General features: G+C 54.0%; 1 protein-coding gene across 5 annotated transcripts; it reads left to right on the forward strand.

The window, feature by feature from the left end:
* The first annotated feature begins 6,720 nt into the window (after window positions 1-6,720).
* Window positions 6,721-25,633, forward strand: MINAR1 (membrane integral NOTCH2 associated receptor 1). Of its 5 annotated transcripts, none has more exons than XM_064158123.1 (6): window positions 6,721-7,030; window positions 14,350-16,692; window positions 18,112-18,366; window positions 24,428-24,538; window positions 24,970-25,025; window positions 25,153-25,633. In XM_064158123.1, the coding sequence occupies exons 2-6, from the start codon at window positions 14,395-14,397 to the stop codon at window positions 25,220-25,222; spliced, it is 2,790 nt and encodes a 929-aa protein (XP_064014193.1). In that variant the 5' UTR covers window positions 6,721-7,030; window positions 14,350-14,394; the 3' UTR covers window positions 25,223-25,633. The 5 variants fall into 5 exon arrangements, with proteins under 5 accessions (XP_064014193.1, XP_064014195.1, XP_064014194.1 ...); XM_064158125.1 differs by lacking the exon at window positions 6,721-7,030 and adding an exon at window positions 7,715-7,839 and having other exon boundaries at window positions 24,970-25,023; XM_064158124.1 differs by lacking the exon at window positions 6,721-7,030 and adding an exon at window positions 7,715-7,839 and having other exon boundaries at window positions 24,428-25,633.
* Window positions 25,634-25,870: the final 237 nt, after the last annotated feature.

Genomic DNA, 25,870 nt, shown 5'->3' on the forward strand with positions numbered 1-25,870 from the left:
TTCTTGCCTTCAGTGCAGGCTGCAGGCATTTCCAGAAGAGACTTTGCACTCAAAGGCTAAGTGCTGAGCTAAACACAGTGGTTATTGAGTGGATTGCTGTGGGCTGCCTTGTTCTGCAGACAGAGGAGCTGAGAGTCTCTGCTGGCCCTAAAATCTGGATGGGCCATTTGAAGGGGATGCTATAAAAAGGACATCCCAATAAATAATTACTTAGGGTGGTAGAAACAAAGGCTTTTGTGGATTCCTTGGTGGCCAGGAGGCAGTTGAGGCTGTTTAACATATTACTTAAGTGCCAGTGGGAGCAGTCTGACGTCCATCGATATGCCTGGAGAGGCTCCTCCGGCTTCAGCGGCTCCTTGGCCAGGCCATGGAGCTGGCGCAAGGGCTGGAGGCAGGAGGGGGCAGCTCGGTGCCACCCTCCCGTGGGAAGCACCACTGCAGCTGAGCTCATCCTTCAGGTCTTAACTCTGGCTGGAAGGTTATTGTGACCTCCCAGCAGGAAGCCTTGGAGGGCAGGAGCTGGGTGTGAGCCAGCAGCCAGCAGCGAGGCAGATTGCGCAGCAGCGCAGCGGTGCCAGCTCCCTCTGCACAGCCTGCCGCTGCCCTCTGCCTCCTGCAGCGCTCTGGGGGAGCTGACACCTTCCCAGCAGCTCACACAAACAAATATGTCTCCAGCCCTGCCAAGCCTGCTGGTGAGCTGAGGTCGAGGAACTCTTGCAAAGCAGACAGGTGGTTACCTGCCAGGCCTACTGCTGCCTTCACCTGCCAGACCGGGAGGAACTGGTGCCTGAAGAACTGGAGGCAGGGGCTGAGCACAGGGGCACAGGAGCTGCACTGCCTCCATCTGCACTGCCTCCATCTGCACTGCCTCCATCTGCACTGCCTCCATCTGCACTGCCTCCATCTGCACTGCCTCCCAGCACTCTGCGAGACACTCCCTCCCTCCGGCTCTGAATTAAAAGCAGACTTAGACTTTGGACCTAAAGTGAGTTGCAGCAATGCTTTGGTGCAAGTTGACTTCAGACAGAGAGCTTGTCTGTTCTATCATCTGTCCTTTGCTAGAGGGCAGGGACCCATCCAGAGGGACCTGGACAGGCTGCAGAGCTGTGTCCAGGCCAACCTCATGGCATTCAACAAGGCCAAGTATAAGATCCTGCACCTGGGTGAGTGCAATCCCAGGCACAGCTCCAGGCTGGGTGGGGAATGGCTGAGAGCAGCCCTGAGCAACAGGACCTGGGGGTCTGGGGTGATGAGAAGCTCCACAGGAGCCTGCAGTGTGAGTGCAGCCCAGACACAACTCTGTGCTGGCTGCAGCAAGAGCAGTGTGGGCACAGGGCAAGGGAGGGGATTCTGCCCCTTGGCTCTGCTCTCCTCACACCCCACCTGCAGTCCTGGGGGCAGTTCTGGAGCCCCCAACACAAGCAGGACATGGAAGTGTTGGAGCCAGCGCAGAGGAGGCCACCAAGATGCTGAGAGGGCTGCAGCAGCTCTGCTGTGAGCACAGGCTGAGAGAGTTGGGGCTGTGCAGCCTGGAGAGGAGAAGGCTTCCAGGAGACCTTGGAGTGGCCTTGCAGTGTCTGAAGGGAGCTACAGGAAGGCTGTGGAGGGACTACTGACAAGGTCTGGTAATGAGAGGAGGAGGAGGAATAGGTCTGAAGTGGCAGAGGGGAGACCGAAACTGGATGCTAGGAAAGGTTTCTTTGCAGTGAGGGTGGTGAGACACTGGCACAGGCTGCCCAGGGACGCTGTGGATCTTTGATCCCATTCTGTGCTTCTGTGCTCCACAACCTCCCTGCAGGTGTTCAGGGCCAGGCTGGATGAGGCCTTGAGCAACCTGTTCTAGTGGGAGGTGTCCCTGCCTGTGGCAGGAGGTTTGAACTGGCTGATCCTTGAGGTCCCTTCCAACCTAAGCCATTCTATGGTTCCGTGTTCTGAGAAGCATTTGGAACCTTGCCCCTTTTGCCCAAGGCTAAAGATGCCTTCCAAAAGGCCCCACCTGAGAAGGCTCACTGCAGGCTCATTTATAGAAATCCTGGTCAATAATTGGATTGTTCTGGATCTGCTCCACTTGGCTAAACAAGCTTACATAGCAAGCTGCTTCTCTCAGAGGGATTAGCCTGTGACCACTCCAGTCATCAGTGCTTTTGTTCAGCATCTCAAAAGTCCACTTTGCAAACACTCAAGCATGCAATGTGCCAGCAAAAGCCAGTTGCTCCCACACCCACTGGAAAGAAATTCATCGTAGCAGAGGGAAACTCATTAACTCATTTAGATTAATTGTCACAAAAATATATATCTTCTCCATCTCATTTCCCCCAGGGATCAGGTCTCGGCCTCATCCTGTTCAATACCTTTATTGATGATCTGGATCAAGGGATTGAGTCCAGCAGCAGTAAGTTTGCAGATGGCACCAGGCTAGCATCAACTGTGGAGCTATTGGAGGGTAGGAGAGCCCTGCAGAGGGACCTGGCCAGGCTGGATGGGTGGGCAGAGGCCAAGAGGATAGGATTGAACAAGGCCAAGTGCAGGGTTCTGCACTTTGCCCACCACAAGCCCAAGCAGCACTGCAGGCTGGGGCCAGAGTGGCTGAGAACAGCCAGGCAGAGAGGGAACTGGGGGTGCTGGGAGAGAAGAGCTGAAGAGGAGGCAGCAGTGTGCCCAGGTGGGCAGCAGAGCCAATGGCATCCTGGGCTGGCTCAGGAGCAGTGTGGGCAGCAGCACAAGGGAGGTTCTTCTGCACCTGTGCTCAGCACTGCTCAGCCCACCCCTGGAGTGCTGTGTCCAGTTCTGGGCTCCTCCATTGCAGAGAGATGTTGAGGTGCTGGAAGGTGTTGAGAGAAGGGCAGCAAGGCTGGGGAGGGGCCTGGAGCACAGCCCTGTGAGGAGAGGCTGAGGGAGCTGGGGGTGTGCAGCCTGCAGCAGAGGAGGCTCAGGGCAGAGCTCATTGCTGTCTGCAGCTGCCTGCAGGGAGGCTGTAGCCAGGTGGGGTTGGGCTCTGCTGCCAGGCAGCCAGCACCAGAACAAGGGGACAGCCTCAAGCTGTGCCAGGGCAGGTCTAGGCTGGATGTTAGGAGGAAGTTCCTGGCAGAGAGAGTGATTGGCATTGGAATGGGCTGCCCAGGGAGGTGGTGGAGTGGCTGTGGCTGGAGGTGTTGCAGCTAAGTCTGGCTGGGGCACTTAGTGCCATGGTCTGGTTGGTTGGGCAGGGCTGGGTGCTAGGTTGGGCTGGCTGAGCCTGGAGCTCTCTTCCAACCTGGCTGATTCTATGGTTCTATGACAGTTACTTCTGTCTCTGCCAGTGCAGTGTGTGTGTCAATCTCTTCTGCCTAGCACTGCTGTCAAGAGCACTGCCTTGCAGGGTCTGGCATGTTCTCCAGTCAGCACATCTGCTCTGGGTGGATATTATTCAACAGACTGAGGGTTTTCTTTTCTGGTGGTTGCTTTATTTTGAGTGGACCTGTGCCAAAATCTGTTTAGCTGAACATGAAGTTTTCCCACTGTCAATCATTCATGGGTGTCCACTGCCAGCTCAAAGATGCACCCTTCCAGGCAGAGCCTGCCTGCACACTGCCCACAGAAGGCAGCTTCAGCAGTATTGGTACTCTGCTGAGGTTCCAGAGGAAGTGCAAATATGGAGTGCCTGATAAAAATAGCAATCTGCTAAGTGCTATTTCGTGGTGCAGAAAGGTTGGGGGTCTGTCTCTAGCCTAGAAGAGAGCCCAGTGTGACACCCAGGCTGTGACAGAAGTGGGGACATGGCAGTTCCCTGGGCTGTCCTGCCATTCCCCTCGAGCTCTCCCAGCTCCTGGTTGAACACTTCAGGGAGCACACAGGCTCGGGGAGGGTAACCTCTTGTACTCCCAGGGTAGGACTATGCTCTGGGCTTTAGATTTTCTCTTTCTCCTAAAAGCAAAGCCCAAAGAGAATCCACTCTTGCTCTTGGCACACTGGCAAATGTAAGCTCATTTCTCTGCCACAAGGCACAGTGGGGAAGGGCTCTGTTCTGTACCATTTAATGTTGTCTGGCTGCTTAAGGAACCTCTGCTGAGGAAGGTATGGTCCTGCTCCAGTTAAAGTGAAAATTGTTTCCTGTTACCTCTCAGTGCAAGAGGCTCACCAGGAAAGGAGTGGGGGCTCTTGAGAGCAGATAAAATGCCAGGCTGGGCGAAGGATTTCTGGTGCCTTCTTGTTCTGAAGGCACAAATGTGCCCAGGCTTTGCAACAAGGGCTGTGAAGACAAGGTTTCTTAGTGCTCTAACAGGAACCCCTGGGCCAGCCCCTTTGCTCTCAGTGAGACAAGCACTTTGCTTTGAGTCAATCACTCTGGGAGCCCTCAGAGGCAGAGCATGGAAGAGCCGTGGGGTGCTACAGCACCACACCGGGGAAGGCAAAGCAAAAGCCCCGAGCCCAGGGCTGCTGCAGTTTGGACTGCTCCGTTGGGTGCACATTGCTCTAGAAGGGCTGCAGCTGAAAGAAAATGCTGCAGTGGAGTTTGGACAAAGCTCTAGTGGAAAAATCTTCCCCACGTGGAGTTAACAGCGTGGAGAGGGAGCCAGAAAGTTTGCAAGAAATAGTGACCGTTGCAGTAACACAGGGCAGGTTTTCTCTCCTAGGCCTTGCCCTCAACATGAGCTCCTCCTGCAGCATCCACCAGCTTCAGGGCTTCCAGCTCTGGAGCTGAGCCTGTGCACAAGGGAAAAGCACCACTGCTGCTGTGAGAGAGGACCAGACCCTGCCCACCTGTTCATTTCTACAGGGGTGTGATGAGCATCGCTTGTGAGTGAGGAAGATGTTCTTGCCCTGGCAAGCAAACTGGGCTGAAATACCTTTCCATTAGGGCTGTGCTACACAGGGAAGAGACTTTGGCCCCTGTGAGGAGCTGGGCACCGTTTCTGCAGCACTGTGATGCCAGGCAGGCTGGGAGAGGGCAGTGTGTGCAGTCCTGGATGCCTCTGGCTCGAGGAGACATCTCTTGCATCCATGGTTCACCTGCTTAATTTGGAGGGAGTTGTTGAAGGGGAGGGCAGGGAAGATGGGAGGTCTGGGGAGAGGCTCTGGGGGAGCCAGACAAGGTAAATGTGCCAGCCACTGAAGGGAAGAGGAGATGAAAGGGAAGAGAAGAGTGGAGAACAAAGCAGAGACATCAAGGAATGATGGGGAGGGGAAAGAGGACATGATGGTGCTAAAATTAGATGGGGAATGGGGACAGGGAGAGCTGATCTCTGGTGCTCTCCCTTTAGATGAATTTCCCACCGAGGCTGCTGTCAAACCTGTCCTGGGGAGGGCTTGAGAACTGGGGTCGGGATGGGAAAGCAAGGGACGAGGGGAGGCACTGCAGCCCTGCTGCAGCACCCCAAGCTGCTCAGAGGGCCTCTCCCTGGCCGTGAGAGGGGCCAGCCCTGCTGCCCATGGCTACTTTTTTACCCATGCCACGGAGCATTGCCCTCAGCCTGGGACACATGGCCCAGAGTCCTCTTGTGAAATCAGTGTCTTGTGTTTGAGGACTCTGCACAACAATTAACTGTTTCAAACCAATTTTTTGCAGGTGATCCCTAATTATATGCTACTAGTCACAGCCCACAACAAGCTAATGAAACCCCTGCCATCAATTAAAAGCAATTTCTGTGCACTGGGAAGAAGCAAGAGTGGCAAAAGGCTGTCACTAGACTTTCCTCTGGCTACAGCCTGGCTCTGGGGCATGGCTTCTCTCAGTCGCCCTAGATCTGAGAGATTTTGGGATGCACAAAATAGGCTGCATGCAACAGGGAGCAAAGGGCATGCCTTGAAAAGCATCCCTTCCACTGAAGCCTTCAGCTTTCAGGTCACTGCAAGTTCCCACCAGGCTTCTATAGGAGGCAGCTTCCTGTCAAAGATACGACCTGAGCCAGCCAGCAGGCCCCAGGACTGCTTGCCAGAGGAGCACTGGTTGATCCGTGAACACTTCAGCTGTGCAGTCCCTGTTCCTCCCAGGAGCTCAGGATTAAGTGATCAGGACTTCCTGTCAATCAAGGCATCGTTGAGCAGACTTCCTCTTTGGCAGCCTTTCTCATTAGTGTTTTTATTATGCTCTGTAATTTCTAGCTGGAATGGCTTTTGCTATGGGAGCCAGCTCTGGACATCTCTCTCAACCTGGATGAAGCAAGTGAGATCAGCTAGACCTGGACTAGTGGTAAGAAAGGCTTCCTACTTATTCTCTGGTGTTTGCAATTCTGGAGGGTGCAGAGAGCTCTGCTACCTGCTCTGCTGACCTGAAGGCAGGCTCTATAGGAAGTAATACAGGGCTGATGGCATCCAGCCATGCAGCCTGCAAGTAAATGGCTACTCACAGCGTAGACCAGTCTGATCATCACATGGAAACTGGGGCTCAAGGATGCTCCCTTGGTGCTGTTGATGGTGGTAAGAATGATGCAGTATAAAGAGGTTTTTCTCCCATTTCCAAAGCTGTATGTTTGTTTTTTTCCTTTGGCATTGGCTGCTGTGTGCATTAAGTGCATTTACAGATAAAATACGTACGCTGAATCACAGGCAGTACTCCTCAGAGCCTGCGGAAGGGTTTGCACACCAGCAGCTTTCAGACAACCCACCCTTCCTAACCCCCTGTTTCTCCCAGGAGAGCAGAGAGGTCTGTTCCCGAGGTTGTCAGAGTAGGTAAAGCACAGAGCTCTGTGTCAGTTTGTCTGTAGTGGTCTGAGGGCTGTGATGTGTTTGTGCAGACAGTGCTTTGAGCTGGTTCATCGATGGAAGAGAAGCTGATAGCCCACTTCCCAGGCAGCACTGGTGAGACGAGGAGCCAAGCCTTTGACACCTCACTGCCTTATCCACCCGGCAACACCTCCAGTGAAAACTCTCTGCAATACTTTCTGGGTGCTGTGGTGAGCTGACCACCAGCAAAGAAAGAAGCAATGCCCAGACTGGCAGTGAGCACACTCTGGTGCCTACCCAAGGTGAGGACCCCCGCTCACCGTGCAGCCCGTGAAGCGCCTCATGCCATCCCCACACCCCGCAAGGACTAGAGCCTGCCCGAGAGGAGGTAAGGTACCACTGGCTGGATTCTGGGGCAGCGGTGCAGCGGGAGCCCTGCGCAGCAGTGGCCTTGGCACCCTGAGGGCAGTGGATGAGCAGGGGAGTGGGCACTGGGGTGCGGTGTCCCCAGGCAACAAGAAGCTCCTCTTCACGCAGGGTACCCCCGTCCCTTGCATGCCTTCGCACCAAGGCACGGGTGCGCTGTCACCCGCCGCCCGGATTTGGGGTGCAGGGCTGGGGAAGCAGCGGGGCTGCCGGCGCGGATGCAGCCAGACCTCGCTGCCCACCCAGCAGCGCCCACGGCAGGGGCGCTCCAAGGGGCTCGGTGCCACCGGAACGTGGCGCCCGGCTGCCGCCCCCCGCAGCTGGCGGGGCTGGGAGAGCAGGCAGGACTGGCACCAGTAGCGATGATAATGATGATAAGCCTAAGATCTGAGAGCAGCTGAAGCGCGAATCGTCTCCCTTCCGCTGCGCAGGGTCCCTGCGGACTGCGAGCCCCGCGGGCCGGCCGCTGCCGCATCGGCCGGGGCAGCCCCTTCCCGCAGCTGCGGGAGCGGGGGGGCGGCGCAGGGAGGCTCGGCCTGTGCAGCCCCCTCCTCCCCCGCCTTCCTCTCTCCTCCTCCCTTCCCCTCCTCTCCCCTCCCATGCCAACCTGCTGCCGCCTTTGTCAGCGCAGCCCGGCGCTATGGCATCCTGCTGGGGCTTCAGGCTCGGGCTCTTTCTCCTCTTCCTCCTCCTGGCTGGGAAGCGGCTGCTGCAGCGGCAGAGACAGCCGTGACGGCCGCACTCCCCGCAAGAGGCAGGCGGAGGCCCCAGGTGAGCCCCAGGGGCGAGTAGGGGGCATGGATGTGCACAGGGGTGGGCTGGCAGAAAGGGGCACCGAGAACCAGCGCCCTCCGCTCCCCGGCCCCTAGCGATGCTTTAGAGAACGGAGGTTTCGGGGAGGAGGCTTCGGCACCGGGCCCTCCCTGCCCTGGGCTGAGGGCAGGTGGAGTAAGCGCAGGTAAAAGACGCCCCAGCCCTTGCGGTCCCCGCCAGGCGCCCCACGGTCCGCTGTCTTTGTCAGGCTCTCCGTTACAGGAGGTGGGGGCACGACAACTTAAAAAACCTTGAACTCTTATCTACGACTTTGGCAGCTCCACTGCGATCCTGCACAGCTGGATCTGCCCGTAGGCAGCTGGAGGGGAAGCAAATGGGTGACGCCGGCCTGGACCATAGGGGCCCCAAACTCCAAGCGGAGAGCCTGGAGGGATGGGGAGCACCAAGGATGGGGACTGGGGAAGCAGAGGCACACGAGTGTGGCAGCTGGTCTGTTGCAGTCAGGTCCGGGGTGGCAGTGGGCTGGTTGTAGGTTTGCCAGGGAAAATGCAGGCTGCCACGGAGAAATGAAATTGCCCACATCTGACCCTGCCAGACCTCTTTGTGTCTGCCTGCCAGCATTTGCAGGAGCGTCCCCTCGTGCGAAGGGTTTCGGGGATGAACGTGACTTGGGTGTGCTGTGCTATAACACACGGAGAGGACAGCACTTGCGTTTGCTTGCTTGGGCCAGTAGTTGGGAAAGGATAACCAGGAGCATCTGATGCAGTAATAATTCAAGTCATTTATTGCACGGTTTCGGAAGGGTCGCCCTCACTTTGCCAGATCGTACAAGAGATACCTTAACCTGGATTGCGTAACCGAGCGGTGCAAACAGCCAGCCTGGTGTCACTCTGCAAGGAAAATCAATGGCAAACCTTGTTTGACTCGAGCCCCGTGCGCTGCCTTTGCCCGCGAGTTCCCCCTTAATTTATGCACCGGGAGCCGTAAAACCCTGCTGAATTCGAGGGCGGGAGGGCTGAGCCTGAAGTGTTGTGCACCGTCCTTTGGCAACCGAGCTTGCCCCTCTCAAGGGGCTGCGTTTGTAACGCGTGGCTTTCCGAGGCTTCTCCGAACAAGATAAGAGCCAGAAAACAGCAACTTCCGCGGGCGATCGTCCCCACCGGACCCTTTCCCACCCCCCACCGAGAAGCGCAGATGAGAGAGCGGTGGGATGCCCGGGAGAGCGCAAAGCGTGCGGCGTTCCAGTGCGGAAGGGCGGCGAGCTGCTGGCCGGAGAGCTGGGTGCTCAAGCCCGGGGAGCTTCCAGGCTGCAGGCGCTTGGCCCCTTCGGCTCTGGAGGACTGAATGCAAATGACGGCAGCGAGGCAGGAAGCAGCGCGCAAATCCTGCCTGCTCCGGGTACCCGAACCCACCCCACTTCATACAGCCGAGGGCACCGTCCGGAGTCAGATGGTCGGGAGGACTTCTCCCTTCAATGAAAGGTGGAGATGCGATTGCTACCGCGCGGGCAGGGCTCCGGAATGTGCTTTTCTAGTTGCTTTTTAATGAGCAGTAGAAGGCAGGGGGGGAGGAAGACTAAAGGTGTGCAGAAATGGGCATTGTTTCCCGAGTGCCAGCTCGTGTGTGTGTGACAAAAGCCAGACAGAGCTCCAGGTGTCCCTTTGTTGGCCAGGATTTTTTTTGCCGTTTTGACAGGAAAATGGATTTGCGAGTACGGGAGCAAACCAAACCTGAATTCCATCTGGGTACGTTGCATGTTTCACGCCAGGCGTGCGCTGCCTGCCTTGTTTTATAGTGTCTGGCGTCGGCAAGACAGGCTGGGAGATTGATGAGCTCAAGTTAATAGTAAAGCAGCATATCTCAGGCTCTGTGTTAATGTTCTGCTGCCCTCGAGGAGCTGGCTCTTTCTGGGGGAATTTATGCAAGGCTCTCTGGCTCCGTCACCGCTGTATGGGTATGGATGGGGGTGCACTGTTAGGCACTGGGCGGGGGGGGGGGAAGAAAAACAAGGATGCTGCTGCCTCTGAGCTGGAGAGGGAGAATGATGGCTCCAGCAACCATGTCTCTGTATTAGCTGCACCTGCTGTGGATGTTGGGAGATGGGGAGAGCAAATGTCAGAGGCAGGAAGAATGGGGGAGGAAATGAAGGAGGAAATAAGAGTGGAAGATAAGGTGGTCTGTGTGCCGGTGGCCACGAGTCAGGCTCGCACAAAGCGCCTTGCCACTCAGCGGCTGCCCAGGGAGGTCGAGTGGTGGGACTCTCTTCAATCCTGTGCTGGGGTTTAGCTGCCCTCAGCATGCTGCCCTTAGCCTGTGCCCCAGCGGAAAGCAGACAGGGCAGCTGGGGAGCAGTACTGGTGAATTCGTAGGGTAGTAGTTGGGAGGTGAGAAATGTTCCCCAGCCCAGCACTGATCTGGGAGGTGGAGAGGAGGGAAAGTGCATTCTGGTTTTCCTGTAGGAAAACCAGCTACATGAAAGAGCACTCTGGTCTGGAGGACTACAGGGGCAAAGGTCTTATGGATGTCTGGCTCTTAAGGACAGCAGAAAACACAATGGCATCTTTCCCTGTGCAGCAGAAAGCACCACTAGGAACGGGGGCTCCAGCTGTAGTACCTTGGTCTTCTCATCCAAGTGCTGAGCTAGTGGGTTGGGAGAAGATGAGAGCTCAGTTCTGCTCCTGGTGCAGGGCAAGAAGACATTGATTTGTGGTAAGCCTGGAGCTCGTCTGCGTGCAAGGAGAGTCAGACGCCATCGACTGGCCGTGCAACATGATGCCATACTGGGAGGTAATTGTGCCACTGGAGCGGGGGACGTTGAATGTGGAAGCTGAGTCAAAGTGACCATCCTGGTGCTAATGCCACAAAGTCATTAAAGAGGAAATGTTAAGTGGTTCCTCTGGCCAGAGACTGTCTTGCTGAAGATAAGGCAGTCAGACCTTGTCCCTGTGCCTGATTAGCTCTGTGTTTCTAGAGAACAAAGTCAGGCGGGGGGTGGTTTGGAGGAGGCTGCTGTGGCTGCTGTTAGTGAAGGTAAGACACAAGGATGCTGGTGGAATTGAGGCCATCCAGGGAGGCCCTGTGCTGCTGCTCTTGCTGTGGGTGCTTTCATTTGCTTTGCTGCTTTTGACTGCTTCGTGACCCTGTTCCTCTTTTAAAGACCTTCCCGTGGCTATTTCAGAGCTTTGCATTTATGTGCCGTGTCCAGGTCTATTCTGGTCCTGCTTTGAGAGGCAGTGAATGAACGTGGACATAACAGCTGAGATGGTGCACGGCCAAGTGCTTGGCACCTGGGATGTGGCAGCTCTCAGGGTGACTTGCCAAGAAGCACCTGTCTCAGTCACAGGCTGTTAGGAGGCTTGACAAGAGACAGAGGAGCTTAAAGTGCCACTAAAACCCTTGGCACTGGAGTTTTATGTCCCTGACCCAGGAAAGGAGATTTGAAGGCACTTGCATATTATCCTTATGGGGTGATAGATCCTATTCTTCACAGCCTGAGTCTGTTGCCTCACTAGCAACATTTCTGATGCTCTGGCACAAGGGAGCTCTCATTTCTATGCCCAGGCTGAAGCCCAAAGGTGCCTTTCACAGTTACGGTGCACTCACACCAGGAAGCTGTTTGTGAACAGCCAGGAGGTGAAGAGGAAATGATTCCACCTTCTAGCTTACTTTTCCTCAAGGCCTACATCTGATTTTGCAACCTGCCTTTTCAATTTTCACCTCCTGTAAGTGATCCTCAGTTGAGCTGAACTGGCTGAATTCCCACCTCAGCAGGCTCAGCTCACTTCTGTCCACCCTCCTCGTACAGCCTGGGTCACCTCCCTGTGCTCTCACTGCCTGATGGGTGACCACCACCTCCCAGGCTTGGGTCTAGGAGCAGAGTGTCCCAGACTGAGCTAAACCAGGTCTAGCAGAGCTCCTCTGCTTGAGATCTGTGCCTCGGGGCTGCTGCCTTGTTGTTTGGGTATGCACTGGAGTCACCAAACCAAGGCTGCTTGCCAGTGATAAGTAAAAGCAATGTGAGATCTGGGGGTGTGCAGGACTCCCACTGAACCTGTCAGCACTCAGCACCTTTGAAAACCAGGCTGCACCTAAGCTGTACTGGGTTCAGAGGGTTCCGAAACCTGAACTGAGGTTAGAACCCCTAATGGGAGTGGTGAGCTAAGAATGGCTCAGTGCAAACCAGGATGACTGAAGAAACTGTATTTAAGATGTACATAGTGGGGTGAGAGAATGAAACCAGCAAGGCAGGGGACAGAATGGACTGGCAGTTTCCACAAATAGGGTGTTGCAGGCTGGCTGCTGGTGAGTTCCAGCAGGAGTGTGAGCGGGGAGGAAGCTGTCAGGATGGTGCAGAGCAAATATCAGGCTGTGAAAATGCATAGCCAGGTGAGGGGTTTGCGAGAAGCTGTGAAGTTCCAAATGGGAAGGGATAGCTGCTTCTGCTGGCACCCAGCCTGGAGGTGACAAAAAGCAACATTTGCACTCTTGCCCCAAATGACAGATTTGTAACACGCTGGAAATTGACTTGCAAGGCCTGTCCCCGGGCAGCTGGCAGAGTCCGAGCCCCACGGGTGACGTTTTCTCTGGTGGCAGGGGACCTTTCTTTGGTCAGCTGGTGACATTGTCAGAGAAATCCAAAGGCAGGCTGCTGGAGAGGCTGTGCCTCTGAGCATCACTGCTTGTGAAGAGCCTCCTCCAGCTCCTGGCATCGCTTCCTGCAGCCGAGCGCTGAGCAGTGCAAACCGTTTTGCTCTCTTGTCAGTTTGCAGAGGAGTTTAGCTGTGATGCGTGACAGAGGAGCTTTAAAAGCGAGCACACATGTGGTGGGGGTGTTGGAATGTCCCCGTGGCCGTTGGCTTCCGAGAGCAGTGTTTACAGGCGCAGGAGCGTTCACATTGCTGCTGCTCAACTTTCGACGGCAGGCAGCAGAACGCTGCTACTTAACCAGCAGGTCCGGCTGGAGACTTGCTTTGTATTCTTATGGGCCACCCGGCGGCTGCAGTTTGTCCCTCTGGAAGGTGCTGCCGTGGTGCTTGCTATGAGAGCTTCCGACAGTGGTGGCGATGAGCAGTGTGTCGTGTCAGGGCAGGATGAAGGCTACAAGAGAGGGAGCAGCAGGCTTCTGTTCTTGGATTAGTGCTCAGCATTCCTGAGGCTTTTGCCTGGAAGGTGACTTTCGAGATGAGAAGTCAGAACCCTTGCAGACCTGGCCCTTGTGCCATCCGTTTGGGTGGATGCTCTTCACTTGAGGCAGATGAAGAGACTAATTGCAGAGGTCACCTAAGGGTGAGAGTGAGGGAAGGCAGAAGTCGTCTCCCTGGGGGGAAGGGAAGGAAGTGCTTTTGTCATTCCTCTCAGTGAGAATAACAAAGTGAGCAAGCACAGGAATTGGCAGACTGCACCATCCCGTGCTCTGTCTCTCCTGGTAGCCAACAGCAGAGACACCAGCAAGGATATTCACAGCAGGCAGATGAAAAATAATCTCCCCCCCCCGGCCCCATCACCATCCTTTCTTAATCCAGAACAGCCAGAAGGTATTTTCAGCTCTGGAAGGTCAGGGGTTTGTTTGCTAGTGTTAGCTGTGCTTTTTCAGCTGCTCCTGTTATCCACATCACCCTCCAGCCTTTGCTACCCACCTCTGCACTATGGCTTTGGGCTGCTGAATGGAGCTGCACTCCCTGGGTTTCTCTGGGAACACATCACTAAAGAGGAAGGATGTTCTCTGTCCTTGATACTCCTCAGTCCTCAGATCCACCCTGATTGGCAGCCAGCCTCCAGCATCTGCTGGATTGCTTTCAAGCCTCAGTGGGATTTTATTTTGGATGTTGTTGTTTAACTCTTTCTGCTCTTGTGCTGTGTAGGCTCAGATTTCCTTTTTGCATGGGACCAGACAGCTTTTTCACTCCTGAATCAGACTTAGGAAACAGTGCCACGGTGCCCAGAGGAGGTTGTCAGAGCAGAGGAGGAAAGAATGTTTTAAGATGAGCAAGACAGCAATGATGTGCTCAGATAGCTTCTGAAGTGGTTTTGGAAGTTTGTTGTCAGCAAATGTTCCTGAGAGCCGTTTGCAGCCAGATATGAGAGCCTGGGCTTGCCGTGGTGTGCTGGGTCACAGCTGGGTAGGCCAGGGCTGGAATTCCTGCCAGTTTGACACATCTGCACCTGCCGCCCCTCGTGAGTTGGGAAGGAGTTCTGTGAAAGCCCTGAGCAAGCAGGCTGGGCTCATCTGCCCCTCCAAAGCTGCTGCTGTCTGTTCACTGGCTCACTTCAGTAGACGCTGACATAAACGAGCCTCCTTGGATGAGATCCTGATTCCATTTACGTATCGATCCCATTGGTGCTGAGGTTACAGCCTGGAGTTGGGGAGCGTGAGGATGGGTTGTACAAACAAGCCCTCAGCTGCATGGCTGGAGAGTCAGGTCCCATCTGTGGCTGAAGCACGAGGTCCTGAACATTACCTGAGGGAGCCTGACCATCTCCTTTGTTTGCTGTTATGTGTTGCTGCAGGAGTGAGGACAGCTTCCAGGCTAAACAGCAAGACACGCCCAGGCCATGGAGTCCAACCAGGAATCCTCACTCTTCCTGGTGAAGATCTTGGAGGAGCTGGACATGAAGCAGAACACCGTTTCTTACCAGGACCTCTGCAAGTCCCTGTGTGCCAGGTTTGATTTATCCCAGTTGGCCAAGCTCAGGAGTGTGCTGTTTTACACCGCTTGCCTGGATCCTAATTTCCCAGCCACTCTGTTCAAAGACAAAATGAGATGCACTGTAAACAATCAGCAATCAAAGAAAATCATGGTGGCAGCTGATATAGTAACAATATTCAACCTCATTCAAATGAACGGGGGAGTGGCCAAGGAGAAGCTTCCAGTTGCAAGGCAGAAAGTGAAGAAGAAGGAGTCCTTTGAGTCCTGTAGGTCTGACACAGAGCTCTGCAACGCGGCAGACTGCCTGCCCAACTGCGAGCTGAGCGAGCAGGACTTCAGCAGGGGCTTTCCGGTCAGGAGGCCTTCAAAATGCAGGAAGATGGACTGCAAAGACTGCCAGCAGTTTGTGCCCTCCTCAGAGCCTAACTTTTTGCTGGGTGTGAACAAGGAGCTGAAGGGCCGAGCTGCCTCTCTGGACAGGCTGCAGGCGCTGGCGTCCTACTCCATCGCCACGTCTCCGCCGTGCGAGATGCAGAGCACCTACTTCCCCATGAACATTGAAAATGAGTCCATTTCAGACCAGGACTCCTTGCCCATCAGTGCAGGCATGAAAGAAACTTTCCTTTCGAGTGAGGAGCCCTTTGTGATGCAGTCCTGTGTCCAGAAAAGGAATATATTCAAAGAAGATTTCCATAATCTGATTACAATATCTCCCCACTTAATACCAGCCAACAAAAAGCCGGAAGATGGGCACAGAGAGCCTCAGAGCAGGAAAGAAAGCTCTAAGCAGGCTTTCTTCAACCACAGCTTTGAAATGCCATACAGCAGCCAGTACCTGAACCCAGTTTATTCTCCCATACCAGACAAAAGGCGAGCGAAGCATGAAAGTTTAGATGATCTCCAAGCCTCCACGTATTTTGGCCCCACTACCGTTCTTGGACCCCAGGACACCAAAAAGTGGCCCGGGAAGCCAACCAAGCAAACTGCCTGGCCAGCTAAGAGCTGGAGTTTAAACACAGAGGAGGTTCCTGACTTTGAACGGTCGTTTTTCAACAGGAAGCAGCCCGAAGAGCAGCCGCGATACCAGGCCCCCGGCAACCCCGCTCCAAGCTTCCCCTCGGCCGACAGGCATCAGCCCTACCTGAATGCCAAGGAGCAGCAACCAATCATGCAGGCAGGCTACGCCGTGAAACCCAACGGGCACAAGGGCAAGGAAATGCCTTCCATTCTGGGCGTGGAGAAGCAGGAGCCCATCAGGAAATTCAAGGACAAAAGCATTAACTGCACCTCCGTCCAGATCCTGAGCGTGGACAGGACCACGAGCGTCGGGACGCAGACGGAGCAGCAGGGCCTGGAGCACAAGAAATGCAAGGACCTGTGCGGAGCTGGCCAAGCCAAGTACGGGGAGAGGCACTCCCTGAAGCAGTCGGACGACGACTCTGAAATCGTGAGCGATGACATCAGTGACATCTTCCGCTTCCTGGACGACATGAGCATCAGCGGCTCCACGGGGGTGATGCAGTCCTCCTGCTACAACAGCACCGGCTCCTTGTCCCAGGTGCACAAGTCCGACTGCGACAGCTCCCCCGAGCACAACCTGACCAAAATCCCCAACGGGAGCGCCTGCAGCAAGCTGGAGAAGGCGCCGCGGGCGGAGCCGGGCGGGGCGGACGATGAGCTGAAGACCAGCGTCTGCAAGCTGGTGCTGAGGATTGGCGAGATAGAGAAGAAACTGGAGTCGCTCAGCGGCGTGCGGGAAGAGATCTCCCAAGTCCTGGGGAAACTGAGCAAGCTGGACCAAAAGATCCAGCAGCCGGAGAAGGTCAGCGTGCAGATAGACCTCAATTCCTTGACGAGCGACGCTGCGTCCGACGAGAGTACCTCCCCTCAGCTATTCCAGTGCCACAACGCTCCCCACGCCGGCAAGCTGGAGAACAACCCAGAGTGGTGCTGTTCAGATGCCAGCGGAAGCAACAGCGAGAGCCTGCGGGTAAAAGCCTTAAAAAAAAGTTTGTTTACTAGGAGATCCTCGAGGTCACTGACAGAGGAAAACAGTGCCACCGAGTCCAAAATAGCCAGCATCTCCAACTCCCCCCGAGACTGGAGAGCCATCACTTACACCAACCAGGCGGGCATCACGGAAGAGGAGATGAAGGAAAGAGATGGAGGAGAAAATAAGGACTGGCACAGGAAATCTAAAGAGGTAATTTCAACTTTAACTGGCATAATGAGTACTTAAAAATAGCCTGGTTATGGATGTCTTCCTTAGTCATCACAAGCCTGGGGGTATGGCAGTGCTTTGCCCTGCCATTTAATGCTCGTCTTTATTGTTACCGCAATGGAGTGGGTTTGTACCTATGGGCTCTTGCCTGGCAGCTGCGATACCGTCAAGTTGCTGCTCAGAAGCTTTGTTCTGTGGCAAAGGGAGGGGTTACGGTGTGGCCGACACCTCTGGAGGATGATGATGGCGTTTATCACCAGCGGTGAGCCACGGAGGCTGGGTAATTGACTTAGAAGGTGTGGGGCAATGGAATTCTCCAGCGGCTGCTTCGGCAGGGCTGTCTCGAAGCTGCGTTGTGACAGCTTCTATCAGGTAGGCATGTGTGTGTTTTGGAGCCAACAAAACAGAGTCAGGGATTCAAACCCCTCGAGAAAAGAGTCCTTGTATGTGTTCCATCAGATGTTAGCTGCAGCTGTGTTCTCTGCATCCGACTTTCACGGTCATTTAAGCCTCCCGCTGCGGAAGTGCAGCATCGCTGTGGTCTTGTTTCGGTAGGGCAGGCAAACTCCACCCAAGCCTCCCAACAGCTGCCGCTGACATCTTCGCAGACTGCAAGGCTGCTGTGGCTGTCCTCATGCTGGACTCAGCTGCACCTGTGTGTGGTGTGAGAAACTGTTTCATAGGCAGTGGAGAGGTCTGGGGGCCCTTGAGCTCCCTTGTTGGTTGGCAGCATGGGATAGACATCCTGTGCCTCCTTGGGATGGGGGATGAGGGCAAAGAGTCTGAGAAAGAGGCCTGGTGGAAGTGCAGTTGGGTGAACAGGAACACCTAAACCATGAGTTATTGGTAGGTTGCAGAGGAGGAAGAAACAAGCCCAGACCTTGGCTCTCCTGTGACCTGTATCTGCCCAGGGTGAAATGCTGACTTTGAAAGTCCCTCCCTCATCCTACAGCAGACGGTGGCTGCCTCTGAACTGGTACCATGGATGGTGGTCCTGTGTCAGGGCATGGCCCCCACTGGCTTCCCCAAGGCTTTTTCTTGTTAAAATCTGGTCTCTAACCAGAAGCCTGGAAGCCTGCTCAGAGCAGCCAGGCTTTCCTGCATGTCAGGCCCATTTCCAGAGCAGCTTTATAATGTGTAAGCAGGAGAGACTCTGAACTTCCACTGCTGCATCAGCTTTGTGTCTATCTCATGGTGAGTGCGGGGCTGCTTCTCTTGGAGCTGGCTGTGAGAAGAAGATGGGCATATGGATTAGAGACATCTGAAAAGCCTTTCTCATGGCTGGTATTTTTTTTTAACCATGTGCTGGTTAATTCTCCTGGAAGGAGTATCTCTGTCCCTTGTGTTTAACCCCCTCATAGTCCTGTTTCTTCTCTCCAATTCTTTTGAACCCTACTGCAGGCAGACAGGCAGTACGAAATCCCACAGCCACATAGACTCTCTAAACAGCCAAAAGATGCTTTCTTGATTGAACAAGTCTTTAGTCCTCATCCCTACCCTGCCTCGCTCAAGTCACACATGAAGAGCAACCCACTCTACACAGACATGAGGCTGACAGAGCTGGCTGAGGTGAAACGTGCCCAACCCTCGTGGACCATAGAGGAATACACAAGGAACTCGGGGGATAAAGGCAAGATTGCAGCCCTGGATCTACAAGTAAGTCCCACTTGATTGATTTGCTCTCTTAGTTTTGGAGAGTGGCCCTTCGTGTTTGGATGGCTTCGTTGTGAATGGATGGTGCCAGAATGTATATATACTTAAAAGGGATTTGGTTAGCTCAGGAAGGAGCTGTGCAGTGTTGAGCCTCTGATCTTGTTGATCCCTACCCATACCAGTCAGCAACAAGGTAGAATGGGGAGGTTTCATTGCTGAGTGGTGATCCTTGACAGCTTGGTGTTCCCAGCTTGCTCTGCAATAGAGAGATGACTGCTAAATCATTGTGGTGTTAGCAGCTCTAAAGAAGAGCTGAGGGATAAATGGGCATGGAGATGTAGCAGTCCCTGGGTCGAGTCAACTCCAAGCACCAATACATGCTGGGCAGTGACTAGCTTGGGAGCAGCCCTGAGGAGAGGAGATTTGGAAGTGCTGGTGGATGACAAGCTCAATCTGAGCTGTCAGTGTGCTCTGGCAGCCCAGAGAGCAACCAGAGCCTGGGCTGCAGCAAGAGCAGTGTGGGCAGTAGGGAGAGAGAAATGATCCTGCCCCTCTGCTCTGCACTGCTGAGACCCCACCTGGAGTACTGCATCCAGTGCTGGAGCCCCTGGGACAAGAGGGATGTGCTGGAAGGTGGCCAGAGCAGGGCCACGAGGATGAGCAGAGGGCTGGAGCTGCTCTGCTGTGAGGAGAGACTGAGGGAGTTGGGGCTGTGCAGTCTGGAGAGGAGAAGGCTCCCAGGTGACCTTCTTGTGACCTTTCAGTATCTGAAGGGGGCTACAAGGAAGCTGGGGAGGGACTTTTTAGGCTGTCAGGGAGTGATAGAGCTGGGGGAGGAATAGAACCAAGGTGGAAATGGTGAGATTCAGACTGGATGTGAGGAGGAAGTTGTTCAGCATGAGGGTGATGAGAGCCTGGAATGGGTTGCCCAGGGAGGTGGTTGAGGCCCCATCCCTGTAGGTGTTTAAGGCCAGGCTGGCTGAGGCTGTGGGCAGCCTCATGTAGTGTGAGGTGTCTCTGCCCGTGGCAGGGGGCTTGGAATTGGCTGATAATTATGTCCCTTCCAACCCTGACTGATTCTCTGATTCTAATGGCAGCAAGACAGAGTGGTGCAGGAGCTGGAACTGCTGCTGCTGCTTCTTGTCCTTGATCTGTCTGGATTGTTCACAGAGGATGAGAGTGTTAGGGCTCTTGTTTCATTTTGCTAGAACACAAGGCATAGGACACTTGGAGAAGATGTTCAGTCCCATGACTGTTTGTGAAGCACATCACCACTGCAGCTCACCAGAGCCACGTGAGGAGCTAATGCTGGGTCTTGTTTGCATGGTAGCTCAGCTTGGAAGTGTGCAGCCCCTCCTGCAAGCAGCAGAGCAGGGCAGGCTGCTGAGGCAAACTCACAGTTTTAATGCAAACGTTCCCAGACTCTGGTGTGTTTGGAATCAGATCCTTGACATGCAATGGGCTGCTCAGCCCCAGGACTGAGTGCCTGTGTTGGATACCCTCTGGTGCTCCAGAGCAGAGCAAGCTGCCTCAGCCAGTGCAGGCTTGGCAGCAGTTGGCCTGCATTAACCTGCAGCTCAGGGCTTATCAGCACCGTGCTGGCGTGGCTCTGTGAGCAGCAGTCTGCGTGGTGCAGCCGTGCTCCAGCAGGGAGCCTGCTTGTCTCCAGAGCCTGTCTGCCAGGGAGGCTGGCACGCCAGGGACTGAGCCTTGCTGCTCCTCATCAGCCCTCCACGGCTCAGTGCCGAGGTGCCCAACCCAGCTCCAAACCCTAGGAGAGCATCAGGATGCTGTGAGAATCACAGAACTGGTTCAGGCCCCTGTGATCCTCGAGTCCAGCTGCCAACCTAAGACCACCAAGTCTCATGCTGTGCCTCAGGACCCTGCACAGGCTGGTTTGGAGTTACAGCAGTCACACACACGCTGGCACTGCAACTCCCACAAGTGTTTGTGGGAGTGCACAACAAATTCACCTCCTTGCTCTGCTCATCAAAACACAGAGACAGAAAACCTCTGGTTGGAAGAGACCTCAATGATCCTCCAGTCCAGCTTCCCTGTCCTCACCAGCCCTTGCTCCTCGTGGCTAGAGCAGACTAAGAGAAGACAAGCATCCCAGGGACCAGGCTGCATCTTGCCTCAGCTGCTTGCTCCCTTGTAGGTCTTAAAAGCTTTAGAAGGCTTCCTAAATTCCTAGCCCTGGCTTTGCTGGAGTAGGACTAGGCTGAAAGATATTCCTCTGCAACAGGCAGCATCCCTTACCTGCTGCACAGAGGCAGCAGGGGAGGTGACATTTGGGAGCGAAGCCCTCCTGGGAGAAGTGTTCTCCATCTGCTCCTTGTAGGGCTGTGCTCTCTCTAAGCAGTCAGCTTATTGCCATCATTTGTCTTTGGGATAAAGGTGACGAAACTTCACCAGCTTGATCCTGTCCCTCCAAGTAGGACTGTGAGGATTGCATCTACTCTGCACAGGCTTTGTAAGAGAGCTTACTGACAGCCTTGCAGCATCGACACAGACTGATGAGTGCTTGGGTTTTTTCCTCAGTGATTAAGTTTATTAGAGCTGAAAGTAAATACATTGTGCTTTAATGAACATTGCTACATCTGGCAATGAGATGGCAAAGGAAGCTGATTAACAGTAAGAGGCCTTTTAAATAATGCATCTCCTGCCTGAAGCAGTTAAAAGGTCAATACCAAGCCAGAGAGGGCCCCAACTGTAATTTCCTTAAAGCATAGGATGGTTGTCCCAGAGGGGTTTCTACCTTTGGGTTATTTAAACTGCGTCCTGGGCCATGACAACCCAGGCCTGCTGGGCTCTGCTGCAGGGAAAAGCCTGCAGAACTCCTCAGGCCAAAGCTCATCCCAGCTGTGGGCTCTGTGTCTGATAACCCACTGGGATGAGACATTGCCAGGCTGTTGTCTTGATGCCTTTAGAGATGAGGCTGGAGTAGGTCATTTAGAGCCCCACTGGTACAATCTCAGACTCTGCTCATGGTCTCCTTTCAGCTTGCCAATATTATCCTAGAGATCTCCATTCATAGAATCAAGCAGGTTGGAAGAGAGCTCCAAGATCATCCAGCTGGGTGCTAACCCAGCCCTGGCCAAGCAACCAGACCATGGCACTAAGTGCCCCAGCCAGGCTTGGCTTCAACACCTCCAGCCACAGCCACTCCACCACCTCCCTGGGCAGCCCATTCCAATGCCAATCACTCTCTCTGCCAGGAACTTCCTCCTCACATCCAGCCTAGACCTGCCCTGGCACAGCTTGAGGCTGTGTCCCCTTGTTCTGTCTCTGGCTGCCTGGCAGCAGAGCCCAACCCCACCTGGCTACAGCCTCCCTGCAGGTAGCTGCAGGCAGCAATGAGCTCTGCCCTGAGTATTGAGGCTGTGTCCCCTTGTTCTGTTGCTGGTTGCCTGGCAGAAGAGACCAACCCCACCTGGCTACAGCCTCCCTTCAGGTAGATCACTTCTTGTAGCAGCAAGAGCTGCTTTCAGGCAAAGCAAGGTTGCAGCCAGCAGCTCATGGCCAGCAAATCTGAATTAACCAATTAAGGACTTACCCAAATCCCTTTCAATTCAGCTGAAGTTTCTTTGTGCTGAGTCCAGTGATTGTGATTCTGGAGCAGGTCTGTTAGGAGCCCAAGGAGTGGTGCGTGTCAAGAGGTCCTCATTGCACCATTTCTGAGTGGAATCTCTCTCCTTTATTTAAAGAAATGGCCTTTTGGAGCCCCAGACACAAGAGGCAGCTCTGAGGAAAAGCTGCCAGTTTTCAAAATGCTCTTTCTGCTTCAGTCCTTTACTCTGCTGGGAAGAGCAGTACAAAGCCTGCAGCTCAGCTTTCCCACCTTTGCCTCATTTTCCCTAGCAGAAAAGATGAAAGGGGGAAAAGAAAGGAAAAAGAAAAAGAGCAAGATGGAAATGCAAAGCTTAAAGGGCTCAAATTCTAGGGAAGAAATAAGCAAAGAAAAGAGAAGTGTTCAGATGGAGACACTGATAAAGTTCCCAGGGTTGCCTTTCATTTTCTGACCAATTCAGGTTTCCCTCACTTCCATCTTTTTTCTTGGTTTGGTCTGGTCTGGTTTGTTTTTTTTCTGTTGCCTGGGTGGTGTGGGCAAATAAAGCCTTCAGCACACTCATCAAATCACCTCTAAGTCAGAGGGACTCAGACCCTGGCAAGGAGCAAAGTGTTGACTCCCATGGAAAGAGAGGTTGTGCCCCTGGGGTTAGCTGATCTCAGCTGTGGAGATAGGATCATAGAATGGCTTAGATAGGAAAGGACCTCAAAGCTCAACAAGCTCCAGCCCCTTGCCATGGGCAGAGACAGCTCCCACCAGCACAGGCTGCTCAAGGGCTGATCCAGCCTGGCCTGGAATGCATCCAGGGAGGTTGTGGAGCACAGAAGAACCCAATGTAATCAAAAATCACATTGGGTGCTTCTGTGCTCCACAACCTCCCTGGGCAACCTGTGCCAGTGTCTCACCACCCTCACTGCAAAGAAACCTTTCCTAACATCTAGTTTGAATCCTCTGCCACTCCAAACCCATTCCTCCTCGTCCTCTCATTACCAGACCTTGTCAGCAGTCCCTCCCCAGCCCTTCTGTAGCCCCCTTCAGATCCTGCGAGGCCACTCCAAGGTCTCCTGGAAGCCTTCTCTTCTCCAGGCTGCACAGCCCCAACTCTCTCAGCCTGTGCTCACAGCAGAGCTGCTGCAGCCCTCTCAGCATCTTGGTGGCCTCTTCTGGACTGGCTCCAACACTTCCATCTCCTGCTTGTGCTGGGGGCTCCAGAACTGCCCCCAGGACTGCAGGTGGGGTGTGAGGAGAGCAAAGTGGGGAGAATCCCCTCCCTTGCCCTGCTGGCAACACTTCTCTTTATGCTGCCTAGGACAGGGTTGCTGTCTGGCTGAGATGGCCCAGAGCAATGTGTGTGGTACCAAGTGTTCAGTTCCCCTTCTCCTCCTGGCCCCTGCCCAGCCAGCCCCATGCATCCAGCAGATTTTTCAGAAGGTGGAGCTGGAAGCTGAGGGTCACTTTGTCCTGGGTGACTTCATGGAAAGCCACTCACAACCCCCACCCCCCAGGAGGTTCTCAGCTGTGGTTGTGTATTCCCACACACCAGGGCTGCTGTCCCCAGGCATGGCTATTTGGCAGGGGATCAGCAAACTGCCTCTCCAGAGGAGCTAGGGGACAGATGGGGCTGGACACCCCCCACCCTGCAAGCAAGTTAGGGTTAGCTGTACAAAATGTGGTGCACGAGGAGAGGGTGTGAAGAGCCCTTCCCATCAGCTGGGCTTCAATAATTTAAAGAGCAGGAAAGCACTGGTAGGTGCTGGCATCTCTGCTGTCTAGCAGATGAAAGAGATTTCCTTTCAGTGCCATCAAGATGATGAAGTTTCTGGCAAATCAGAGGTGCATGAGGGATTTTGCAGCAGAATTTACTGTTGCAGGAGTTTGGGTTTTGCAGTATTTTGTTGCCACTGTTGTCAGCCCTATGGGGCTGAGACCAGGAGTTGAGTGGAGGTGAGAAGCAGCTGTAGCCCATTTTATCCTGACAGCAGACTCAGATACAGCTGGGAGGCCTTCAGGCACATCTGAAGAGCTTAGGTTGGAAGAGACCTTAGAGATCATCTAATCCAACCTCTCTGCTGTGGGCAGAGACACCTCTCAACTGTCCTTGACCACCTCCAGGGAGGGGGCAGCCACAGCCTCGCTGGACAATCTGTGTCTTGCCACCCTCCTAGTGAAGAACTTCTCCCTAAGATCCAATCTAAACCTGTTCTCCTTCAATTTTAATCCATTTGCCCTTGCCCTCTCCATGAGTGGTCTTGTAACAAGTCCCTCTGCAGCCTTCCTGCAGGATCCCTTCAGCTACTGGCAGGCAGCTCTAAGGTCCCTCTGGAGTCTTCTCCAGGCTGAATGCTCCCAGCTCCTTCAGCCTGTCCTCATACCAGAGGTGTTCCAGCCCTTGGATCGTCTTTGTGGCCTCCTTGGGACTTGTTCCAACAGCTCTGTGTGCCTCTTAATGCCAGCTCCCAGACCATTAACAGTTGTTTCCCTTTCAATTTTCAGACTCAAGAATCTCTAAACCCCAACAACTTGGAGTACTGGATGGAAGACATCTACACTCCTGGCTACGATTCCTTGCTAAAACGCAAAGAAGCCGAGTTCAGAAGAGCCAAGGTGTGCAAGATTGCTGCCCTGATAGCAGCAGCAGCCTGCACAGTCATCCTGGTGATCGTAGTGCCCATCTGTACCATGAAATCCTGAGCCTGTGGGCAGAGCTGTGCCTCCCAGCTGCCTGCTTCTCGGAGAGCTCCTGCCGCATTTTCAACGTCTGATGGTGAAACTGTGAGGGATTTGCCAAGGAAGAATGTTCTGGAGATGGAGAAGGCTGTAAAAACACAGACAAAACACAAAACAACCACAGAAACATTCTCCCCCCTCCCCTCCTCCTTCCTTCCTTTCTTTTTCTAGGCTGTTGTTTTCAATACCAGACTGTGTGGCAGAATTAAGGGAACTCGGTTCCCTTTTTAGGCATTTAAAAAAGTGCAATATTCCCCTCCCCCCTTTTTATTCCTAAAGAAACTATATCATGTTATCATGTTTTACAGGACCAGAGACTGCTGAGGATCCAGGAAGATGATTGCCTGAGCTATTTGCCCGAGGTGTGGGTGCCTGGAGCTAGCACTGCATAGAAGGGGAATGTTCTGTCTGCATCCCATGGGGGAGCTGGGGAAGTCCCCAAGCTCCTTGCAGTGTACAACAGCTCTGAATGTATTGTCTTTGTTTTCCAGTGTTGGTGTGTTCCATGGCCATTGGATTGAAAGCAGACTGTGTAGCTGCGAGCAGTTCACCCCTGTGTGACTAAAAAGGGCTCTTTGCATCTGGTCTTGCCCTAAGACCTGCTCTCTCATCACCGAGCACTTGGCTAAGTGCAATGTGCTGCAGACCAAAACCAGATCCTCTTTCAGAGGCAATCACCAGGGTTGAGTTGCTTCTGTCGATTAACATTAACAGCATAGAGCTGGCAAACTTGCCTTGCCACAAGGATATCCTTTACCTCTGCAGGCAGTGAAACTGTCTCAGTTGCCCTCCTGCCAGGAAGCAAAGCTGGCAAATCCCAGCAGTGCTCTGCTGAAGTTCTTGGAAACGTGACCTGAGCAGCTATGGTTTGGTGTTGGTTTGTCTCTTTTTTCCCCTCCTTCTTTCCACGAAGTCCTTGTGCCTTTTTTTAGACTGTAGATTAAACAGAACTGTTTCATTTTGCTATTTTAAGCCCACAACATAAATCACTGCTGAATGGGTACTAATGGAGGTTCATTTCCCACAAGCCTTCTACACAGCTCAGAGCACTCCTCGAACAGCAGGGCTGGTGGCTACTGAGCACTTACATTAAGGGCCCAGGTTTTCAGCCCCGGTGGAAACTTGCTGTTAATGCAATGCATTCGGCACAGGGAGAGCTGCTTCCCTCTTGCTAATGTGCTTCAGAGTGGTGGCTGGCTCTGCTGGACA

The sequence above is a fragment of the Pogoniulus pusillus genome, chromosome 17 (assembly GCF_015220805.1).
Source record: "Pogoniulus pusillus isolate bPogPus1 chromosome 17, bPogPus1.pri, whole genome shotgun sequence".
NCBI lineage: Eukaryota > Metazoa > Chordata > Aves > Piciformes > Lybiidae > Pogoniulus > Pogoniulus pusillus.

Bases quoted from the DNA above. Each gene is read 5' to 3' on its own strand.
- MINAR1 (XM_064158123.1), top strand. From the start codon at position 14,395: ATGGAGTCCAACCAGGAATCCTCACTCTTCCTGGTGAAGATCTTGGAG. The intron at 18,367-24,427 runs GTAAGTCCCACT...TTCAATTTTCAG, and splicing joins TTGCAGCCCTGGATCTACAA to ACTCAAGAATCTCTAAACCC. The intron at 25,026-25,152 runs GTGGGTGCCTGG...TTTGTTTTCCAG, and splicing joins CTGAGCTATTTGCCCGAGGT to TGTTGGTGTGTTCCATGGCC.